The 21,633-nt window shown below is 42.7% G+C and overlaps 1 protein-coding gene across 1 annotated transcript in view; it reads left to right on the top strand.

The window, feature by feature from the left end:
* The first annotated feature begins 2,257 nt into the window (after positions 1 to 2,257).
* Positions 2,258 to 21,633, top strand: part of SPTBN1 (spectrin, beta, non-erythrocytic 1) — a 147,114-nt gene continuing 127,738 nt past the window's right edge. Inside the window, exon 1 of the mRNA XM_010841679.1 lies at positions 2,258 to 2,438. Coding sequence (XP_010839981.1) covers positions 2,291 to 2,438 — 148 coding nt within the window. The 5' untranslated portion in view covers positions 2,258 to 2,290. The remainder of the gene's footprint in view (positions 2,439 to 21,633) is intronic.

Raw genomic sequence — 21,633 nt, 5'->3', positions numbered from 1 at the left:
GTAATGTCAGTTTTTGGGTTAAAAGCCTGCTGTGTCTTCCATCACACTTAACAGCCCTTCGTGTCTGGCCCCACCTGCTGTTGTATCCTCATCTCCTTGTCTCTCACCCTGCCCACCTGACTCTGGCCACCGAGCTCTTCATTCCTCCAACAAGCTGTGCTGGTCTCACTGTAGGGCCGTTACACTTGCGGTTTCCTTTGCCGAGAACGTTACTCCTCTTGATCTGAGTGTGAAAGATCATTGAGGTCTCAGTTTACATACTGACTCAGGCCTTCCCTGACCCACCACCAGCTCTAAAATAGCCATTCATCCATTCTTCTCTGTTTTATTTTTAAATTAAGATATAACCGACATATAAGATTAAGCTTGTAAGTTTAAAATGGTGTAAGATATGTTGTTTTGATATGTTTATATAATATAGTGTGATTACCACTGTAGCATTGGCTAAGACCTCTATCACTTTGCATAATTATCATTTCCTTTTTGTGGTAAGAATGATTAAGTCTGGCCTCTGAGCAGCTTTGAAGTTTATAACACAGCATTATTGATGCTATCCTCTGTCACATCGCTGTAGCTTCATTTTATTTTCTTTCAGCTGCCTTGCCTTTTCTTGTGTGCTGTATGTCCAGCTCACCCTACTAGGGCGTAAGCTTCACTAATGCTGGGTCCTTACCTTGTTTACTGTTATCCCTGGCATCTGGAACAGTGCTGAGCATGTACTGGGTCCTCAGTACGTTTTGGTTCCATGAATGAATAATAGCTATATTGAAGGGAGAAGCTATATATTTACAGCTAAATATGTTTCACCTAACTCTCTTGAGGGCCCTGTGATAAAGCAAAGATGTCAGTGGGCCAAACATTGAGACCAAAGTTCTGAGAATTCCCATTTATCCCTGTAAAACACTGTGGCCGTGGTTGGGCCCCTGAGGCGGGGGTATTGGGGTTGGTAGTAGAATTTGAAATAACACAGTCATATACGTAATTTCAGTCATTATTTAGTCACTTGTTTGATGCCTGTTAAACACCACCAGTACTGTCACTCAGTTCAGTTCAGTTCAGTTCAGTCTCTCAGTCGTGTCCAACTCTTTACGACCCCATGAATCGCAGCACGCCAGGCCTCCCTGTCCATCACCAACTCCCGGAGTTCACCCAGGCTCACGTCCATCGAGTCAGTGATGCCATCCAGCCATCTCATCCTCTGTCCCCTTCTCCTCCTGCCCCCAATGCCTCCCAGCATCAGAGTCTTTTCCAATGAGTCAACTCTTTGCATGAGGTGGCCAAAGTACTGGAGTTTCAGCTTTAGCATCATTCCTTCCAAAGAAATCCCAGGGCTGATCTCCTTCAGAATGGACTGTTTGGATCTCCTTGCAGTCCAAGGGATTCTCAAGAGTCCTCTCCAACACCACACTTCAAAAGCATCAATTCTTTGGTGCTCAGCCTTCTTCACGGTCCAACTCTCACATCCATACATGACCACTGGAAAAACCATAGCCTTGACTAGACAGACCTTTGTTGGTAAAGTAATGTCTCTGCTTTTCAATATGCTATCTAGGTTTACTATGTCATTTAATATTAGGCATCAGTTTTCTAACATGTAAATGAGATGGTTAGATAAAGTCATGTTAGTTCTCTCACATCACGTTGTATGAATTTCTAGGAGAAGCTAAAAGCTTATAGTTTATGATGACATACAATAGAAATAAATTTGTTCATTCAGGGACTTCCCTGGTGGTCCACTGGCTAAGACTCTGTACTCCCAATGCAGGCGGCCTGGGTTCAATCCCTGGTTAGGGAACTAGATCCCACATGCTGCATCTAAGACCTGGCACAGCCAAATAAGTAAATAAACATAAAAAAAAAAAAATTTGTTCATTCAGAAGCCTGAGGGAGGTGTTCATCCAGCTCCAATGAAATTCTAAAATTACAAAGTTTAAATATTAGAAAGAAGGAAGAACCCACCCTTTGTTGGGCATCTATCATCTCATTCAGTCTTCTCAACAATCTGTAGAGTATCTTCCCCCTTTAATGTCTGGGGGAACGGAGTCTCAGATGTTAAGTGCTGCGGCCAAGGTCACACACATGTTATGAGGCATTGCTGACCTTACACACCAGCTCTTATGGACTCCCAAGACCTACTCTTGGCACGTAGGACCTGTGTTACCTTCTGCTCACCTTTGCTCAGTAGGTTTGTAGGGACCAAAGGCTTAGACATCTGACTAGGGTTTTCCTTTTCTTTCTCAGAGACCTGTAAGAAGGCGCTGATGTGGAGGAGCAGCTGAGACGGTCCAAGATGACGACCACAGTAGCCACAGACTACGACAACATTGAGATCCAGCAGCAGTACAGCGATGTCAACAACCGCTGGGACGTGGACGACTGGGACAATGAGAACAGCTCCGCACGGCTCTTTGAGCGGTCGCGCATCAAGGCTCTGGCAGGTAGGTCTCCCTCCCGCCCCACCGTCGAGGCCTGGGATGCCTTACAGATCCCTTTGAAATCAGGCACTCTGTTGCCCTTGCACGATAGACTCATATCTACTTGACCATGTCCTCCGAGAGCAAGCTGACCATTTTAGAAGATGGCCAGTCCCCTATTTGGAGAATGGTCGGTCTCAAGGCCAGAATGATTCAGAGCACAGGGTGTTTGTATAGCCATTCAGAAAGAGTTGCCCTGTGTTTGTCAGACTGTTTTATTTTTAGCACATCTTACGTTTCAGAATATTGAAGTGTACTGTACCTTAGACATAAAAATACAGTTGACCGTGGAACGACATGGGAGTTAGGGACACTGACCTGCTGCACATTCGAAAATCCACATTTAACTTTTGACTCCCCCAGAACTTAACTTCTAATAGCTCACTGTCAGAACTTAATACTAATATCCCACTGTTGACCTGAAACCTTATCGATAATATAAACAGTTGATGAATACATATTGTGTAAGTTAAATGTATTATATATTATATTCTTGCCATAAAGTAAGTTGGAGAAAAGAAGAAAATGTTAATAAGAAAATCATAAGGAAATACATTTACTGTGTATCTGTATATTTATTGAAAAAAATTGTGTAAGTGTACCTGCACAATTCAAACTCATGTTGTGTGAGGCGGAGGTCCCCAGCCTCTGGGCCATGGACTGGTACTTCCTGTCAGATCAGCAGCAGCTCTAGATTAGAAATAAAGTGCACAACAAATGTACTGCACTCGAATCATCCCAAAACCATCCCCCTACTCCTGGTCCATGGAAAAATAGTCTTCCACGAAAGTGGTCCCTGGTGCCAGCAAGGCTGGGGACTGCTGGTGTAAGGGTCAACAGAATACAAATAAACACGTTTACTTATGGACTGTGCTACATGAATTAACCAGATGTGTTACAGTACTCACTTTGAGTGGCTAAGGTTAGTTTGTATCACATGGCAGAAGTTTTTGATCTGAAGAGCAGTAGCTTAATCTGGTGAGGGCACATTTAATACAGGTAAGTCTGCCATTGATCAAGTTGACAGGCACGTGTCCCCTGCGTTGTGATTTCTCACCCCCTTGTTGCTGTTCAGTTCTTAAAGCACACTTTTACCAGGGCCCTAGGTGAGCAGGGAGTGTTCTGTCCTGAGATGGCCCTGAAGATCAGGAAGGGGCTCAGTCACAGTGAAAAGTCAGCAGTACTGAATACATGTAAACCATGTGGAGTTTATTCAGAATCTTGCCTCTGTACTTTGAGATTTCAAATAAAATGATTTCTGAGTGAGAAAATCAGGTTTATGTATTTTTTCCTGATATCTTTAATTATGACCTATAAATTGAAGTCACAGCTTAAAAAGGTAAGTTTACTGTTAATTGTGAAGATAGCTCACTTTTTTGTTACCTTTACAGCATAATGTGATTAAGAGGCATGTACTGCTTAGAGGAGGAACTTAATCCTGAATGGTTTAGATGACAAAGAGAAGTGACAGAGCAGTAGATAAATTCACCTTTAAGCTAGACTTGCTCCTGACCTTAAATGGTGTGACCAGGATCCATTTTCTGTGTCTCTGCATTTTGGCTTTGCTTGCTGGTGTAGACGCCATTATCAGGTAGGCTTTTGGGTCCTGGAGTCCCAGGATGGCTGCCCCAGGTTCCGGATCTGTCTGAAAGGACATCCAGCAGAGAAGCACACCTCTGATTGCCCAGTCTTGTGCTTCTCCGAGGCCCTGGGATCGCCTCACCAGCTTGACTGATTATGCTCATTTCACATGCCTCTCTCAGAACCTTTCTCCACTGGAGTCACAAGAGGTTATGCTGGTTGACATCAGCTAATCAGGGTGCATCTTGGAGTGCAGGGAATGGGGAGTGGTGGGGTTGATGAGGGGTCAGTCCCACCCAGACAGCTAGGCTAAAAAGTGTGGAATATAATGGGAAAAGAGGAAGAGGGAAATGGATGTTGGGGATGAAGCCAACTGAATGCTGTGGGAAAATTTTCAGTTGCCCTTAGGAGAGTTTGTTTCTTGAGTGGTGGTGACTTAAAGATCTTTCTTGAACTTACCTGACTTGAGGTAAGTTGACTCAAGTAAGTGACTAACCAGATAGTCACTCTAGAATTGGAGTGTTGTTTTCTAGCTTATTCACTAACATGGAACCTCATGGAAACCATGATCCTGTCCTGTGCTAGTGGATTGATTTGTACTTCAGTCTCTTGCCTCATTTTCTTGAGTTTTCATTTGAGCCTTTAGACCAGTGTGGTACTATAGTGACCAGTCATCTTTGATCACCAGTCAGCTGCTTTCTGGTTCCATACTGCTGTGTACAGTTGACCCTTGAACAATGGGGATTTTTAACTGTGTGGAGAATTGGTGTCCCTCACCCCTGTGTTGTTCAAGGGTCAACTGTAGTATTTTGCTTTTACTTGCCGATTGCAGAGCAGATCCTTGTTCTTTGTTACTGTAGTTCCAGAGGAGGTCCCCATCTGTTCTAGGATTAATCAGCTGTCCTTACACTTCCTAAAATGTCTTTCCTTCTGTGTTATCCAGGTGCTTGAACAAATGATAATGATAGTAAACATGCTTCCTGTGTGTCAGGCACTATTCATGGCATATTTTAACAGTTAATCCCTTAGCAGTTGTGGGGGAGGTTATTATTACCTGCAGGTAAGCCCATGAACTGACTGAACTGACAGGTGAGGAAACTGAGGCACAGGTAGATTAAGTAGCTTGCCAAGGTCACACTGCTGACAAGCGGCTGAAGGCAGACCAGCTCTGAAGTGTATAGCCTACTATTTTTTTATATTCGATAAAATGCAAAATGATTCAGAGCTCATGGGTGAGAGGAATGATAATGGGTAATTCAGACGTGTTAGAAAGATCTTGAGAAGGCTCAGGAATGCATCCTGTGGCTTGAAGAAGCCATGAATAACTGTAAGGAGTTATTGAAAAGAAAACATGCTGCCTCCAGGATATTTAACGTGGAAAGAAAAAAGAAATTGCTTTTAGTGAATCCAGAAGACTCCAGGAAAACCATCTGTTTATTGAGGAAACTATCTTGCTTGTTTTCTGACTTCCCAGGTCTGTGTGACAGAACAATCTCTGAGCTCTCCAAAAAGCCTACCATGCTAATGGCAGGAATAACAGTCCAGTCCAGCAGTGTCTAGAACCGTGGTTCTGGAATTTGAGTGGGCTTCAGAATGTTGTGGAGATCTTGTCAAAGCACAGATTATGGGCCCACTCCCAGAGTTTCTGATCCAGTAAGTCCAGGATGGTACTTGATGATTTACGTTCCTAGCAGTTTCCCACATGATGCTATCACGGCTGTCTGGGGAATCATGTGTTGAGACTGGTGTAGAGGACTGATGGTCATCTGGTCTACTTCGTCAGGTGTCTGAGGCCATTCCATCTAGAAACAAAACAAATGAACAAATAAACCAGAAACAAACTCACAGAGATCAGATTAGTGATTACCGTAGGGAAAGGGGGTGAGAGTGGGTAATGGGGGTAGAGGGTGTCGACTGGTGAATGGATGGTAACTGGAATTGTGCTGGCAATCACTTTGTAGTGTATATAGATGAGAATTCTATTGCTGTGAGCCTGAAGCTTACATGCTTTTTAAAAAAAAGCTTTTACTCTTTTAAAGAAATGTAAAAGGTAAATGTTTTCTTTTTACAAGTGATGGGTGTTTATGGTTTAGGTTATATTTTGTAGAATCAACACAAATTAAGGCAGGTAGAAAAAGTAATCTTTTTTAAAAGTGTAACATTTAGCCTGATAAAGTAATTAGAATTAATATCTTTATATCAACACTCATAAACAGTGAATTTTAAAAAATAGGAGGCTGTGTACCAAAATATTTTGTGTTTCTTTCTGAGTGATTTTTTTTTTTTTGTATCTATATTTGAACTTTTTCCTGAAATAAATCTGAACAATTTGGTAATTAGGGAAAAAGCATAAAAACATCTTAACATCTAATATCACATCCCAAAATTTTGATTAATGCCCCCCCCCAATATAATGGCACAGAGAAGTAGTAGGAGAAAGCCTGTGTACAAATGAACATTTCAAAAAATGTCAGAAATTAAAACCAAAATGACTTTGGGAGTTGTCACTCATCAGCATTTATGAGCTAAAATTTTTCAGGAGAGCCTTTCTGCAAAGCTGTGGGAATGACAAAAGAAATTGACCTTGAGTTTATGTGGTTGTGGAGAATCAAGGAAGCTGAGAAAATGAAGTGAAAGCACCTAACTGTATCTTTTACATTACATGGATAGAGTAAATAACACTTATTTAGTAACTATGTATCAACTAGATTCCCTTTAAAGGGAAGTTTTCATTGGGGTGACCAAGCATTTCTTGCTGAAATCCCTGTCCTCATTATAGGCCCCTTCAGGGTGGATCCTCCTCCAGGAGGTGATTGAGGTTCCCCCCAACCCCTACTCCCACCCCCAGGCCCTGTGGTTGTATGGGTCTTTTAATTTGTAATCTCCGGGAGAGCAGGAAATTTCTTAGGGCACTAAATGAGCTCTCTAGTGCTAATTAAAATTAGTGGGGACGTTTCAAAACTATATCCTAAAAAAACTCTGCAGTTACAGATAAAAAAACTTAGGCCGAGGTTTTCTCCAGAAGAAAAGACCTGGATTCTATACAATGAGAGTTAGAGCAGAACTTGCCTCTACTTTCTGCCCGTTGATTGCAAATTTCAAGCTATCATTAAGGTTACATACTTATATGATTTAGTATACTTAATTCGCAAATGGATAGACCTGCACAGATGGTGGAAACTTATTTTGAAACTGCAGAAGAGGAGATTTCCCTGGTGGTCCAGTGGCTGACTCTGAGCTCCCAGTGTAGGGGGCCTGGGTTCGATCCCTGGCCAGGAAACTAGAGCCCACATGTGTGTGCTAAGTCACTTCAGTTGTGTCCAACTCTTTGACTATGGACCCTAACCCGCCAGGCTTCTCCATCCAAAGGATTCTCCAGGCAGGAAGACTGGAGTAGGTTGCTATGCCCTCCTCCAGGGGATCTTCCCAATTCAAGGGCTGAACTCCTATGTCTCCTGCATTGGCAGGCAGATTTTTTTTTTTTTTTTTTTTACCACTAGCGCCACCTAGGAAGCCCGGATCACATATATCATAACTAAAGATCCTGCATGCTGAAACAGACCCAATGCAGCCAGATAAATTAATTAAAAGCAAAAAAAACAAAACAAAAAACAGTAACTCCTGTTTAAAAAAAAAAGTAGAAGAGTTTTTAAATTTACCTTTTTTGAGAGAGATGTCTTATTTTTTCTACCAGTAATGAGTTTTTTAATTAGATGATTTAGATACTGGCTTCATATTTTTTAAGATCTCCTGTACTATAGTGGTTTTACATAGAATTCTGCTTCCCAGAATACGCCTGTTAATGTACAATCCATCTCCCCTGCCAGGATGAATACATAAACAAACAAATATATATAAAATATTTTACTTCCTTCTAGTGAAAGTATGGCGCCAGCTTGCTGTTGAATATGCAAAGAGATCTATAAAACATGGTCTGGAATGATCTAATTAGGAAGATAAAAGCCTGTTTATTTGTATGCCAGTGCCAAGAAAGTAGTGTAGGCAACTAGCACTCTAGTAATTTAGAGAGACAGATTGATTGCAAGAGGGAAAAAAACCAAAACCATTTTTAAGAGTCTGAGTCTAGTAATATGAAACCCATTGGAACTTGGAGAGAGACTGAGTCTTGAACCTTTGTGCAGCTGCTTCCGTTTCCACTGCAGCAGAAGAGGAGAGGCTGGGCTGCAGGGCTCTGAGAATGCCTTTCATGAAAATAGAAAGCACTTTCAGCCTTCCAAGATGGTACACCACCTTGAGCTTGGACTCATTCCTTGAAAATTAAGCTAGAGCTTTTCTTATTCGCGTGCTCACCACCCTGTTCAGATGGAACACTTTTATGCCCCAAGGGAAAGGCTTTTTGCATGATGGAGTGGGGGGCTTCTCTGGTAGCTCAGTTGGTAAAGAATCTGCCTGCAGTGCAGGAGACATGAGTTTAATCCCTGGGTCAGGAAGATCCTTTGGAGAAGGAAATGACAACCCACTCCGATATTCTTGCCTGGAGAACCCCATGGACAGAGGAGCCTGGCAGGGTTGCAAGAGTCGGACAGGAGTTAGTGACTAAATCACCAGTCTCTGTTCTCATCTACTCTTGAGGCTGTTTGCCTAAATTATGCATTATTGGGGATTATTTCTGAGAGCGGCATGGTCCCTAGTGCCCAGTAAATACACCACCTATTGTTTGTGAAATCTGAATCTGGAAGAATATTTCATATCAAAGGGGTTTATGCAAAGCTATTGAGAGAAAGTCTGTTTAGGTCATTACATGCAGTCCTGGATTATACCCTCAATTTATTTTTTGTATATATAAAGCTTCAGTAGTGTCCCATCCGTAGGACTACAGAAATCTTTTCTTTCTCTTTTAGATACAGATTCCTCAGATTTCCCTCCCATCTCTTTCTCCTTGCTGCTGTAGATGACCCCCTCCTGACTTTTGAAATCTGCTTGGATTCCTGCTCCTATTCCTTATAGTCTTCAAATTCTCTCTCATCTCAGCAGTGGCTGAAACTCCATAGTAGCTGAGATGAATGATCCTGTCTGGGAGCACCAGCCTCTCCTTTATCAAACCTCTTAACCACACACCATTCCTCTTCCTAACCCAGCCCCCATTCCTGCCCCTCAGTCACTTTCAAGTTTTATTCATTTGGCAGAGAACTTCTCTATCTTCATTCCCTTATCATCTCTTGCTGCATCCCCGGTGGCTCAGACAATAAAGAATCTGCCTGCAATGCAGGAGACCTGGGTTCTATCCCTGGATCGGGAAGATCCCCTGGAGAAGGGAATGGCACCCCACTCCACTATTCTTGCCTGGAGAATGCCATGGATGGAGGAGCCTGGCGGGCAACAACCTATAGGGTCGCAAAGAGTAGGACACAACTGAGTGACTAACACTTTTACCTTCACTACATCTTAGCCCTTTTCTTAACTTCTCACCCAACAAGAAAATTTTCCTTAAGTCAGTCTCTTATTTTTGAGGAACTCCTATCACCATTTTTAGGGGGAAATTCCTTATATTTTATGGTTGATTTATGATTTAACTTAGGGAATGTGACCTGTCTTTTGTTGGAGACTACCTAGGTAAGCAAAAGAGGAAAACATTATCATTTTTATCCAGTCTTCTGCTTTTCCTACTCTCTCTGCATATGTACACCCCCTACCCACAGCCATCTGTCTGTCTGTTAAGTATCAGCTTTATTGAGATATTACTTCAGTTGCTCAGTTGTGTCCAACTGTTTGTGACCCCATGGCCTGCAGCACGCCAGGCCTCCTTATCCATCACCGGCTCCTGGAGCTTATTCAGACTCTTGTCTGCCAAGTCTGTGATGCCATCCAACCATCTCATCCTCTGTTGTCCCCTTTTCCTCCCTCCTTCAATCTTTCCCAGCCTCAGGGTCTTTTCCAGTGAGTCAGTTCTTCGCATCAGATGGCCGAAGTATTGAAGTTTCAGCTTCAGCATCAGTCCTTCCAATGAATATTCAGGACTGATTTCTTTTAGGATTGACTGGTTGGATCTCCTTGCAGTCTAAGGAGGTATTACTTACATATTGTAAAATTTACCCCTGTAAAGTATACAATTCAGTGGTTTTTAATATACTCACAGTTATATTTAATAACACTAATCTCAGAACATTTCATCACCCCCAAAAGAAGTCACATACACATTAGCAGTCACTTCCCATTTTCATTCCTCCCCATCTCCAGGCAGCCACTAATCTAGTTTCTGACTACGGATTTGTCTACTCTGGACATTTCAACTAAATTGAATCCTACAATATGTGGCTATTTGTGACCAATTTCTTTTACTTTAGCAAAATATTTTCATCTTGCTTGCGGTGGCATGTGTCAATACCTCATTTCTCCCTCTGTTCTCTTATGTAAGTAATGGTGGTAGATGAGTGGGAAGAACAGAAAAAATTCTGTAAAAGTTGCCAACACCATAATACTGTGATTTTATTTGGCAGTTGCCTTGGAGCAGGTGGCAGATCTCTCGTAGGCATCTGATACTGTGGAGTTAAATACTTCTTCATTTACTTGGATGTGGTCACCAGAAAAACCTACTGATGGGTGTTTGGTCATCTTGTATGGTCATCTTTGTTCCCTCTGTTGAATTCACTTATACCGTTCAACTCTTTAGCCAGTGTTCCACCAAAGCGGACCCATGAGCAAATAAAGAAGAAAATATAAGAAAGTAACAAGATAATATATCATTTACATGCAAGGCATTTATAAAGTCCTGTCCACTTTAAAAACACATCTCACAATGAGAACAAACTAAAAATATCACAAAGTCAATTCTACAATGAAATTCAGATAGCTACGGTTTTTTATTTAACTGCCATTTTCAGCAGTACCATTCAGTTTAGTATTCTAATTTGTAGAGAAAACTGATCTGGGGAGATGTTAGTTTCTTGAATTACAGTTTTGATGTTTGACACCAAGCTGATTTAAGAAGATGGCTTTGGTTATTAAACGGTGTATCTGTCATGAGTTTTTACATGATCACATTCAATACAGTAATCCAGTGGGAAGGTTCTGGGTACCATGGTAACAAGCATTTGGTTTATGCCTGCTGATGGGCTTCTCTGGAAAGAATTCTGCATTCAGAATTATTATGGCTTCGCCCTTTCTGGTTGTCAGAAACAGGGATTCACTTAAGTATCTGAATAAAAAAAGGTAGAGTGTGGTGAAGTAGGGGCACAGGTTACTGCAAAGCTTCCAGCTTGGGAGACCCAGAAATTCATTAGTGACTGAGGTTGCGGTAGGGCTGGAGGCGATCTTCATCTTTCAGGTGGGGTGGGTGCCTCGCTGACGGGAGCCCTTTGCATAGTGCTGGTGTCTGCTCACCATACGTCAGCTCACACGTGGCTGTGGTGTGTTGTAGTTCCAACTCTACCTCCTGCCAGTCTTTTCTGTTCTGGTCTCATTGCTAAATGATTCAATACCTTGGCTTCTCTAGTCCACATCTCTGTGAGGTTGAGTATGGAGATGGGGCTCCAGTTGGCCCAGAGAATCTTTTTATACCAGGTCATGACCAACTGATTACTTACAAATGACTACCTTTAGGAGCAGTATCCATAACATTGGTGAAGAGTAAGAAGCTATGTGGATAAAACACACCAACCCTGTCCATCCATGGCTTAGAGAGAATTCAGCTGGCAGTTGGAGGCTGTGGTTGGCATTTCTCATGCAGAACTGTGGTGTGGTGGGGGAAGGCACTTTATGTTAGGACTTTGGGGGAAAGATACTGGTGTATTTTGTGTGACCAAGGGAAGAGCCAAACAGCCGATCAGAAGAGAAGGCAAGGTGCAGACAGGCCCCAGAACAACAGAAAGTAAGGGTTTCTGTTCCTCAGTCTGTTGATTTTAGCTTCTATTTCTGCTCCTGCAGGTGGTCTTCCAGGTAGCAGGGAATGTAGCTGCCATGTGCCCCTGAGCTTTGCTATCCACCTCTTGCCTCATTTTTCTAGTTTCAGTTGGCAACATTGGTGGCTGTTTGATAAGGAGGCTGTAATTTACTAGACTTTGGTCAAGGGGTAACTCCTGAACGGGTGAACTGTGATGTGGGGGTGCAGAGGGATGGAAGAACATGGTAGCTCTCCCTGGAACCACATGGAGCTCTTCCTACAAAAGGGGGTGGGTGCTGGGCAGATGGCAGTGCATAACAGTAGATGCTCATGGCCTGTTTTCGGATAGATTGATGTTCTTGATTCAGAGATAAAACTATTTTATAAAATGGCACGGTGACTTTCACCATTGATTAACTGCTTCTTTAAAACAAAGCAACCAGTAAGCTTATAGCTTCCTTTTGGTTAGTCGCTTAGTCATTTCCGACTCTTTGCAACCCCATGGACTGTAGCCCACCAGGCTCCTGTGTCCATGGCATTTTCCAGGCAAGAATACTGGAGTGGGTAGCCATTCCCTTCACCAGGGAATCTTCCTGACCCAGGGATCGAACCCAGGTCTCCTGCACTGCAGGTAGATTCCTTACTGTCTGAGCCACCAGGGAAGGCTCAGCAGCTTCCTTTAATACCTTTGAAAAAATATAGAGAAATGAACATTAGTGTGTCAGTCTTTAGAGTGTGCCTTATTAGAGTTAACTGTTCAGTTTGTACCTAAATTAACTTGTGAATTTGCTTGGTGATTTAGGGACTTGGAAACAGTCTAGACTGTTGTTTCTTTTGGGGCCTCAACGACCAGAAGAGTGTGACAGGTGCCTGGTAATAGCATGTCACTCCAGATTTCTTAGCAGTATAGTGACGTAAGTACATTAACATGTTCCTTACCAGTACATTTTCTATTTTGGGCAATAGGCTATATAAGACAGTCAGTACATGGGACGGTTATATCAAGGTGTCACAGTTTCCCAAAATCTGAATCTTAGTCTCCATTTTCCGATTGATAAACATACCCATTTCCCACAATTCTGATTTCAGATTATCATTATTTAATTTTCAAGGGAAGTTTTGATCTCTTTTCTGTAGACCTGTGAGTTTTCAGAACCCTAAGGTAGTGATGTATTACTGGGTGAGGCTGATAAAAATTTTGCCACACACGTTTAAATTTCTTCAGAGTCCTTTGATTTTTTGAGCATGTATGTGAAATGGCTTTATTAGCCACATGATTGTGTCTGTAGGCATCGTAAGAAACAGATGGCTGAAGTCAGGGAGATGCTGGGCCATTTGCCAGGTCCCCAGGCACCCTCTGCATTGCACATTACCATTTGGGTCACCTTCTTAAGTCTTCGGGAATACCAAGCTCTCACTGCTGCTCCAGCCTGAGTCTTATTAATTTTGTGTGTGTGCTCAAGGTGGATGTATCCGTGCTTTGTCTCTCTGGCTGATTGCTAAGAAGTCCTCAAAGACAGTAAAGGTGTGTCACGTTTTTTCAACATTCTTTGTGTAAGTCAGAATGTGATACTGCTACTTGTGCTGAAGAACCAGTTCATGGTCAGAACTAATAAGTGTCACTTCATTGGGGAAAATTTCTCCCTAATTTCTGTAATACCCATTGAAAAATTAGTTCTATGTATTTAAGACTTTTAGCTTAAAATATATTATAAAATATTAATATTGCATTATATATCATACTTTGCAATACATGCACTGTAAAAAAAAAAAGAAGAAAATCCAAACTCTTTGAAAGTAGACAGTGAATGTTCCCCTCCCCCAAGCCTGTCTCTATTCCTAAAGATAATTCCTTTTGAAAGTTTGATGTATGTCTTGATGACTGTTTTATACAGTCTATTTCCTCAAAACAGATTCCATGTTGGTGAGGAACATGCTGATGTTGTGCTTAATGTCACCATACTGGGAAAAAAATCTGGAATGGCACTTTCTTACAGGGCACCTGTCGTACTATAAAAGTTTGAAATATTTTCCATGTAAATTATTGTGAACAGTAGCAGGACCAGCTGATTGTTAGAATCGGGAGTTTAGTCTTCCCCCACCAAAGAGCATTGCTTTAGACTTCTGTCCTTGCAGGATCCGATCTCCCTACTGCATTGTTAATTGACAGTGAGGTTTCTAGGGGTTTGGGAAATTGTTTGGAAGCTGGTATAGACCATTATACGGTGGATCAGACATTCTTCCACGAAGCCGTCAGTATGGCCCCTGCCTCTTTTTGTTCTGCACAGGTCTGCCCCTAGGTTTTTTTGTCTGTTTGTTTATTTGTTTTTTGGCCAGAAGAGTTAAAGCTGAAGATTTCTTGTTTTGTCTGCTCCTCCTTCGGGTCACTGCAGTGTTTCTGGGCCTCTTCCCTCTTTGTCTCTCTCTCTCCCATGTTTCTGGGATACTATAGATGCTTAATGTGGGGCATCTCTAAAGAGGCAGGCACTCCTGGATGGTCCTGAAGTTTGCCTGTGTTCTCCTGTGTGTCATTGTTAACCTCAAGTGGGTGCCAGCAACTGGCGTTTGATAATTTAATGGTTCATCACAAATTTGTATGTCAGCCAGTTTTCCTCCTGGAATACTGTATCCTGACTTTAAGGGCATAGGGAATTTGGTACATGTGGTGAACATGCATGACAGAGAAGGGAATGCTATCATTATAGTGTGTGGCTCCTAGATTACTTCCCATTTTGCTGCGGTGGCTCAGATGGTAAAGCATTTGCCTGCAATGTGGGAGACCTGGGTTCGATTCCTGGATTGGGAAGATCCCCTGGAGAAGGAAATGGCAACCCACTCCAGTATTCTTGCCTGGAAAATCCCACAGATGGAGGACCCTGGTAGTCTATCGTCCATGGGGTCAGAAAGAATCGGACACAACTGAGTGACTTCACTTTTGCTGTGACAGCCAAGGACCACTCCTCTGTCCCCCAGACTAGGCTCCAGGTGGACTTGAGTGCTGTTGTCATGGTGGTTGCTTTCACTGTTGTATAATTTAAGCCTTTTTTTTTCTGTGGTTAGCAACAACAGAAACAATCTAGTAACTTTCTAAATCCACAGCGCTAGCAGCCTGTCATTTAGCCAGCTTGGCCCCCCGGTCAGTTTTACCTTTCTTCTAACCAGTATGTGGGTTTGATAGTTCCATGGATTGATAGTCCCAAAGCTGTGTTATATACTGATCTTGGAGAAATAAGATTAGAGATGAAATCTGTTACCCTCCGTGTGATTCTGCAGTGAAGATACAGACTTTTGTATTTGGAACTGGTCATTCTGCAGAGGATCAATGTATGCCTCCCGAGTTTGCCCTGAGCACACCATCCCTGGAACTGCCTCCAAGCATATGAGGGAAAGCCCATGTTCGTAGGATGCTTGTAAATAATGGAGAAGTATTTAAGACTGCCTTGAGAAATACAGGATGGCAAGGAGGCCACGCTGGAGGAGGCACTTGATACTAATTTGAAACCCCAAACCCCTGGCACTGAATTAACAGGTGTGCTTGTGCCGTCTTTGTGCATTTAATCAGCCATAATCTTCAGGTGTGCCCACATGTAGTTTTTTTTCTTTTTTCTTTTTAACTCTTTCACATTCAGGGAGCCATTGTAATTGGCACACTCAACATCATTATTATCTGAACTCAATTTTATCACGAAGCATGTAGTTTCTATGTTTTTAAAACTGAATGGAGGACCTTAGAGTAATCACATTGATCTAACCTATAACTGATTTAAGATTTTGAAACAAAAAATTTGAGGGAAATAATCAGTAAGAAATGAATTTTTGTAGCAGTACAGTATGCACATAAATTTGTGTCCAGATCTTCAATGAGGTTATGTCCTGATAAACCCATCAGCAAGTTGAAAATGTCACAAGTCCAAAATGCATTTAATACACCTAACCTGTCGAGCACCATAGCTTAGCCTAGCCCGTCTTAAATGTGCTCAGAACCACTTAATATTAGTCTGACTCTAATAAAGCCCGTTTGATAATAAAGTGTTGTCTGTCTCATGTAATGTATAGTGTACATGTAATGTACACTAAAAGTGGAAGCCAGAAGGGCTGTAGGTGTATTTGCCCTCTTGGTTGTTTGCCCTCTTGATCACCTGGCTGACTGGAGCTGCTGCACAGCATCACAAAGCAGTATCATAATGCAGACTGGTACTCTGGGAAAAGATCAAAATTCACAGATTGAAGTATGGTTTCTACCGAATGCGTATTGCTTTTGCAAAATTAAGTTGAACTATCCTAAGGGACTATATATGGGTATATGTGTGTGTGTCCACCCACATTTGAATTTTGCGAAGTCGTGTTTACATGTATTTCATGCGTTGCTCTGATGTTTTCAGTTCCTCTTTTTTAATGCTAGTATTGATATCCTCCTGCTGCTGCTAAGTTGCTTCAGTATTGTCTGACCCTGTGCGACCCCATAGACGGCAGCCTACCAGGCTCCCCCGTCCCTGGAATTCTCCAGGCAAGAACACTGGAGTGGGTTGCCATTTCCTTCTCCAATTCATGAAACTGAAAAGTGAAAGTGAAGTCGCTCAGTTGTGTCCTACTCTTAGCGACCCCATGGACTGCAGCCTACCAGGCTCCTCCATCCATGGGATTTTCCAGGCAAGTGTACTAGAGTGGGGTGCCATCGCCTTCTCCGATATCCTAGTTCGAGTTTATAACAAGTGTTGGAAGATCCTGTGGTAACAGGTTCATTTGAAAGTACATCTGCATGGTCTCTGTTTTGAAACTATGAATCACGATGATTAGAGTGATTATTTCATGTTTTGTTTTATTCACTCATTAGTGAATGAATGAATGAAGTAGTTATTGAGCATTCATTATGTGCCAGGTACTGAGAATAGCATTAGAAATACAACTGATCCTGCAACAATGCAGGGGTTAGTGATGCCAACCCTCCATGCAATAGAAAATCTGGATATAACTTTATAGTCAGCCTTCTGTGTTGTGGTTCCTCTGTATGTGTGGTTTTGCATCTGCTGGATTCAGCCAACCACGAATCATACAGCACTGTAGCATCTACTGTTGAAAGAAATCCATGTATAAGTGGACCTGCACAATTCAGACCCATGTTGTTCAAGGGTCAACTGTATAGAGATAGATGATGAAGTGGAAACAAGCCTGTGGTCAGCAGAAAAGATTTTCTGTAGTTCTTGCAGAGGAGAGACAGTGTCAGTAGATGCAACAGAGTTTCACGGTGAGCAGGTGGTGCCCTGAATGGCATGATGGTGCCCAGCTCCCTCGGGGAGCCACCAGAAGTGAGAAGGAGCTCAAGCGAGAGCCATAAGAGTAAATGAGGAGGGCCTCGAATGTCATGCCAAGGAGTTCAGTCCTTCGTCCTTCAAGCTAGTGGCTTTCTACACTTGAGTTCAGGAGAGTTTTTAGGTAGACTCATACTTGTTATTTCAGTATGTAAAATGGCAAGCCTGGAGCCACTCTGCATGAAACAGAATGGCCTCACCTGGTTTTTTTAGCCCCAAGGATCCTGAACCTTCTGGTGACTTAACCTGAGAACACTGGTAGGTGGGACTTGAGCCCTCCTGGGGACATCATGGAGGAAGGCCAAGGAGAACAGCTAGATGGAGGGAAGCCATTTAAGGAGACTGTCAATTTGTCTGGAGATGAGGAGGAGGCCCTAAAACTGGGGCGATGGCCAAGGGTTTGAGAAAGCAAGGACTTAAACTGGATCTCTAGGCCTTGCTCTGTAGTGGACTGTTGAGGGGTGGGGTGGGAAAGGGCAGCTGGGGGAGAGGGAGCTTGGTTCTGCTCATATGAAGCCTCATGCTAAGTTGTTTGCTCTGGTGCCAGAAGCTGGGGTATCTTCAGAGTTGCGTGGGGCATTTTGGTCGCAAATATGCAAGGCAGGTCACTGTTAATTTTTATTTGTTTTTGCTCTATCCCATGGCCTCCAGTTTTCAGGACTATATTATGTTTTCCTTAGCTTGCATTTGCCTCTATTCTCCCTGGCTTTGGGGAACCATATGGGCCCTAGGGCGCTCTCATCTGCTTCCCCACACACCCATGCGCAGGTCCTCCTAGGGCCTGAGCACCCGGCTACTCCTAGGTTTGAATTCAGGCATCCAGGGCTGCCCATCTCCGGTCTGATGCTGAGACAGGAGAGTGGCTTTTGAGGCCTGGAGTCTGGGATTAAATGCCTATTCTGCTGCTTACCAGCTGTAAGGTAGTAGACAAAGTTAATTCTATAGGATGAGAACCATAATATCCTCCCTATGGAACTGTTGAGAGAACTTTAACATGGAAGGTGCCAAGCTCAGCATCTGTACACGGTAGGCATGCGGTAGGGGCTGTGAATTATAACACTGCATTAGGAAGAAGGGTGGCATGATAACCCACTCCAGTATTCTTGCCTGGAGAATTCCATGGGCAGAGGAGTCTGGGGGCTACAGTCCGAGGGGTTGCAAAGAGTCGAACCCAACTGAGCACCTAAGACACACACACATTTGGAAGATCAATCTTGTGAAGAGAGGGCTCCTCTCTCCTCCTACAAGGAGGCCTTGCATATTGAGAAATGACACATGAATGCACAGTGGGTGGATCAGAAGTCAAGTGGAAAAACAGGAACGCGGGCATATGTCTGATGGCCTGAAGACAGGGCTGACCTGTGCCCTTTTGTGCTGTGGTGTTCACAGGGCATTTGTGAGGCCAGGCCTTCTCCTGGGAGTGGGGGAGGGGGGTTGGGGGAGGGCATTGGAAAAGCCTCATTTTTTTAATTAAAAAAAAACTCTTAAGAAGTTCTTCACATTTGTGTCTTCTCTTGCTGCATTTTCCTATTTTGGGGTTTTTGCACTCAGTGCACATTACATGATCAGAACCTTAAACGTTTCTTGAGAGAATGATTTAGGGAAAGCGTGTCATAAAAAATATTTTAAATCTTTTCTTGGAGTGGAGGTTGAGAAAAAAAATTTTTTTTCTCTGCAAATAGCTAAGATTGGAGGGAGCGGGAGGGATGGAGATGTAAGTGGGAGACTCGTGTTCCTTGGAGGGAGACAGACGAGCTTAGCATAGATCATCGAAGTCGAGGGACTTCCCTGGCCATCCAGGGGTTAAGACTCTGCCTTCCAATGCAGGGGGCTTGGGTTCAATCCCTGGTTAGGGAACTAAGGTCCCACATGCTGTGGGGCACAGCCAAAAAAAAAAGAACATCCAAGTCAAGTTGCCTGCACTTGCTGGGAGAAGGCTGGTCCTCTTCGGGGGTTATTAGCTTTAGGGCCCTGTTCCCTTTTGTTGAGACAGCTGTAGTCTGGTATCAGGGGATAGTAAAGAAGAAATATTGCTAGATTTTCAGGGGGATTATTTGTAATACTCAAAATTTGTGTATCACTTTCATCTTGGGCAAGATTATAAAAATATTACTATAATATTAAGAGCAGTCTTCAGTAGGGGGCATTAGCCCCTGTTTCACAGATTTCAGTCTGAGATTTTCTGAATTAGGTTGTTATTTGCCCAGCCTGCCTGCTTTAGTGGTGGTATAAATCAGGGGCCCTGCGTTCCAGGGCAGTAATTGAAAGCCTCTGATGCCTATCTGTGACCCAGCTTCTCTAACTCCCTTGGAAATTGTCCTCCTTCCCATAAGTATTTGTTGGCCTCTGAACACCCTTTAATTCATGGAAAAAAGAATATTGTACCTCTCCCTGTTAGAGAATTATGAATAAGACTTTGAGATACCTTGAGTAAACTTAGAAGATTAGAACTACTGTAGGAACAGATATTAGAACAAAGCTTTTAGATTTTTTTTTTTAAGTAATGAATACTCATTTGTGGCATCAGTGGTGATTAAGCAGACTTTAAAACCTTTCCTGATAGAGTCAAATGTCACCAATGTTTAATAGGAAAGCTGAATAAAGAATCAGATATTTTATAGCGTTCTTTCTTCTGATTGTCAAGCACAAGAGAAGTGTGACCAGTTTTAAAAGGGAGACCTAAGTGACCTATTTTTTTTTAAAGGTCAAACATTTGTGTTAAGTAGTATACTAAAAAGGTATGATGGTATAAATTACCTTATAAGGTATGGAGGTATAAAATATATCCTAGATATGACTGTTGGTAGGTTATAGAAACAACTTGGAAAACATCTTTTGAAAAGTGGTACGTTTTATTTAAGGAAGGATGAAATTAAATTAGTAAAGGTATCCTAGGATCCTGCAAAGTGACTGGGCACTTTATTTAAATACCTACTGTCCCACTGCTCTTCTACTGTTATAGAAAAGCCAGACATTAAAGATGGGCATTAAAGTCTAGGGAAAATTATTTTTAGGTCCCAAAGCTGTTTATGGCATTGATGAAAGTGCTGCTGTCAATACTATTAGTGCAGTCCGGAGATTGGGATGCTGCTGGGCTTGGCTAGTTGAGACTTTAGAGAAATCATCTAGCCTCTCTTAGCTTCACTGTCCTCATTTGAAAAACAAGGAGGTGGACTGGTTAGATATACTAAGGTCCATAGGCCCCCATGGACATGTGGTACTGGAGAAGACTCTTGAGAGTCCCTTGGAGCTCAAACCTAAAGGAGATCAACCCTGAATAGTCATTGAAAGGACTGATGCTGAAGCTGAAGCTCCAGTACTTTGGCCATCTAATGTGGCCAAAGAGCCAAAATGTGAAGAGCCAACTCATTAGAAAAGACCCTGATGGTGGGAGAGATTGAGGGCAGGAGGAGAAGGGGGCGACAGAGGATGAGATGGTTGGATGCCATCACTGACTCAATGGACATGAGTTTGAGCAAACTCTAGAAGATAGTGAGAGACAGGGAAGCCTGGCGTGCTGCAGTCCATGGGGTCACAAAGAGTCGGACACAATTTAGTGACTGAACAACAATAGGCCCTCAAGAGTGTGTGTGGGCTCCTGAGGAGTTAGCAGACTGCCTTCCTGTGGTTGCCAGGGTGAGTTATGGCCTCTTTTCCCAGTGGTTTGTGTGTACACAGTGAGATGTAGACTGTGTATTGATAATAGCAACCTTTGTCCTTCTCCAGGAAATATTAAATGCCATGTGACTCTGACTCAAGTCCTAGTCTCTTGTTAATTTTTTGTAAACTTTTTATGTTTGATGAGTCAGAAATGCAGGCTCTTACAGAGTGTTAACAAGACTTTGAGTATAATCACGTCCAATTACAGGCCCTTCTTCTATGTAATGATTTTTGCCATTTGCCCTTCCATACTCTTACCTAGGCAGGATGGAGGACACTTTGATCAGTCAGAGCTGTGATCCATTGCTTAATGGGCCCTTTTTACATGAAAATTATTCTTGACAGAAAACTATGGATGTACCCACACTAAGAGGGTATCAGTGAGTCTGAATATTTCAGGAGAGTTGATGATGGAGTATCACAAAACCTTAGGAGTATGGAAAGCATTTCTGTTTAATATCTACCAAGGTGATCCTGTGCACCTGTGGGCCTGCTCATGGAGACACTCACTCACACCTGTACCCACACCCAGATTGTGTAGGTGTGTGCATGCCTGCTGAACTATGATGTGTTGCCACTGATTCTTCCTAACGTACCAAAAACTGCTATTACAAATTTGTGGTTTGGGGATTCGACCTCAAAGAGGCTGATTGAAAAAATAATTTTTGAACAATTTCATGAAAGTTGGGCATGTAGAGATCAGAAGGCCTGACGTTAGGGGTAACTGGGGTGAACGGAAGTGACTCTGGAGGACTATGTACGCAGACAT

Source organism: Bison bison, unplaced genomic scaffold (genome assembly GCF_000754665.1).
Source record: "Bison bison bison isolate TAMUID 2011002044 unplaced genomic scaffold, Bison_UMD1.0 scf7180017864166, whole genome shotgun sequence".
Taxonomy (NCBI): Eukaryota; Metazoa; Chordata; class Mammalia; order Artiodactyla; family Bovidae; genus Bison; species Bison bison.
Note: the sequence above shows the minus strand (reverse complement) of the source record. Positions and strands in the feature narration are given on the sequence as shown.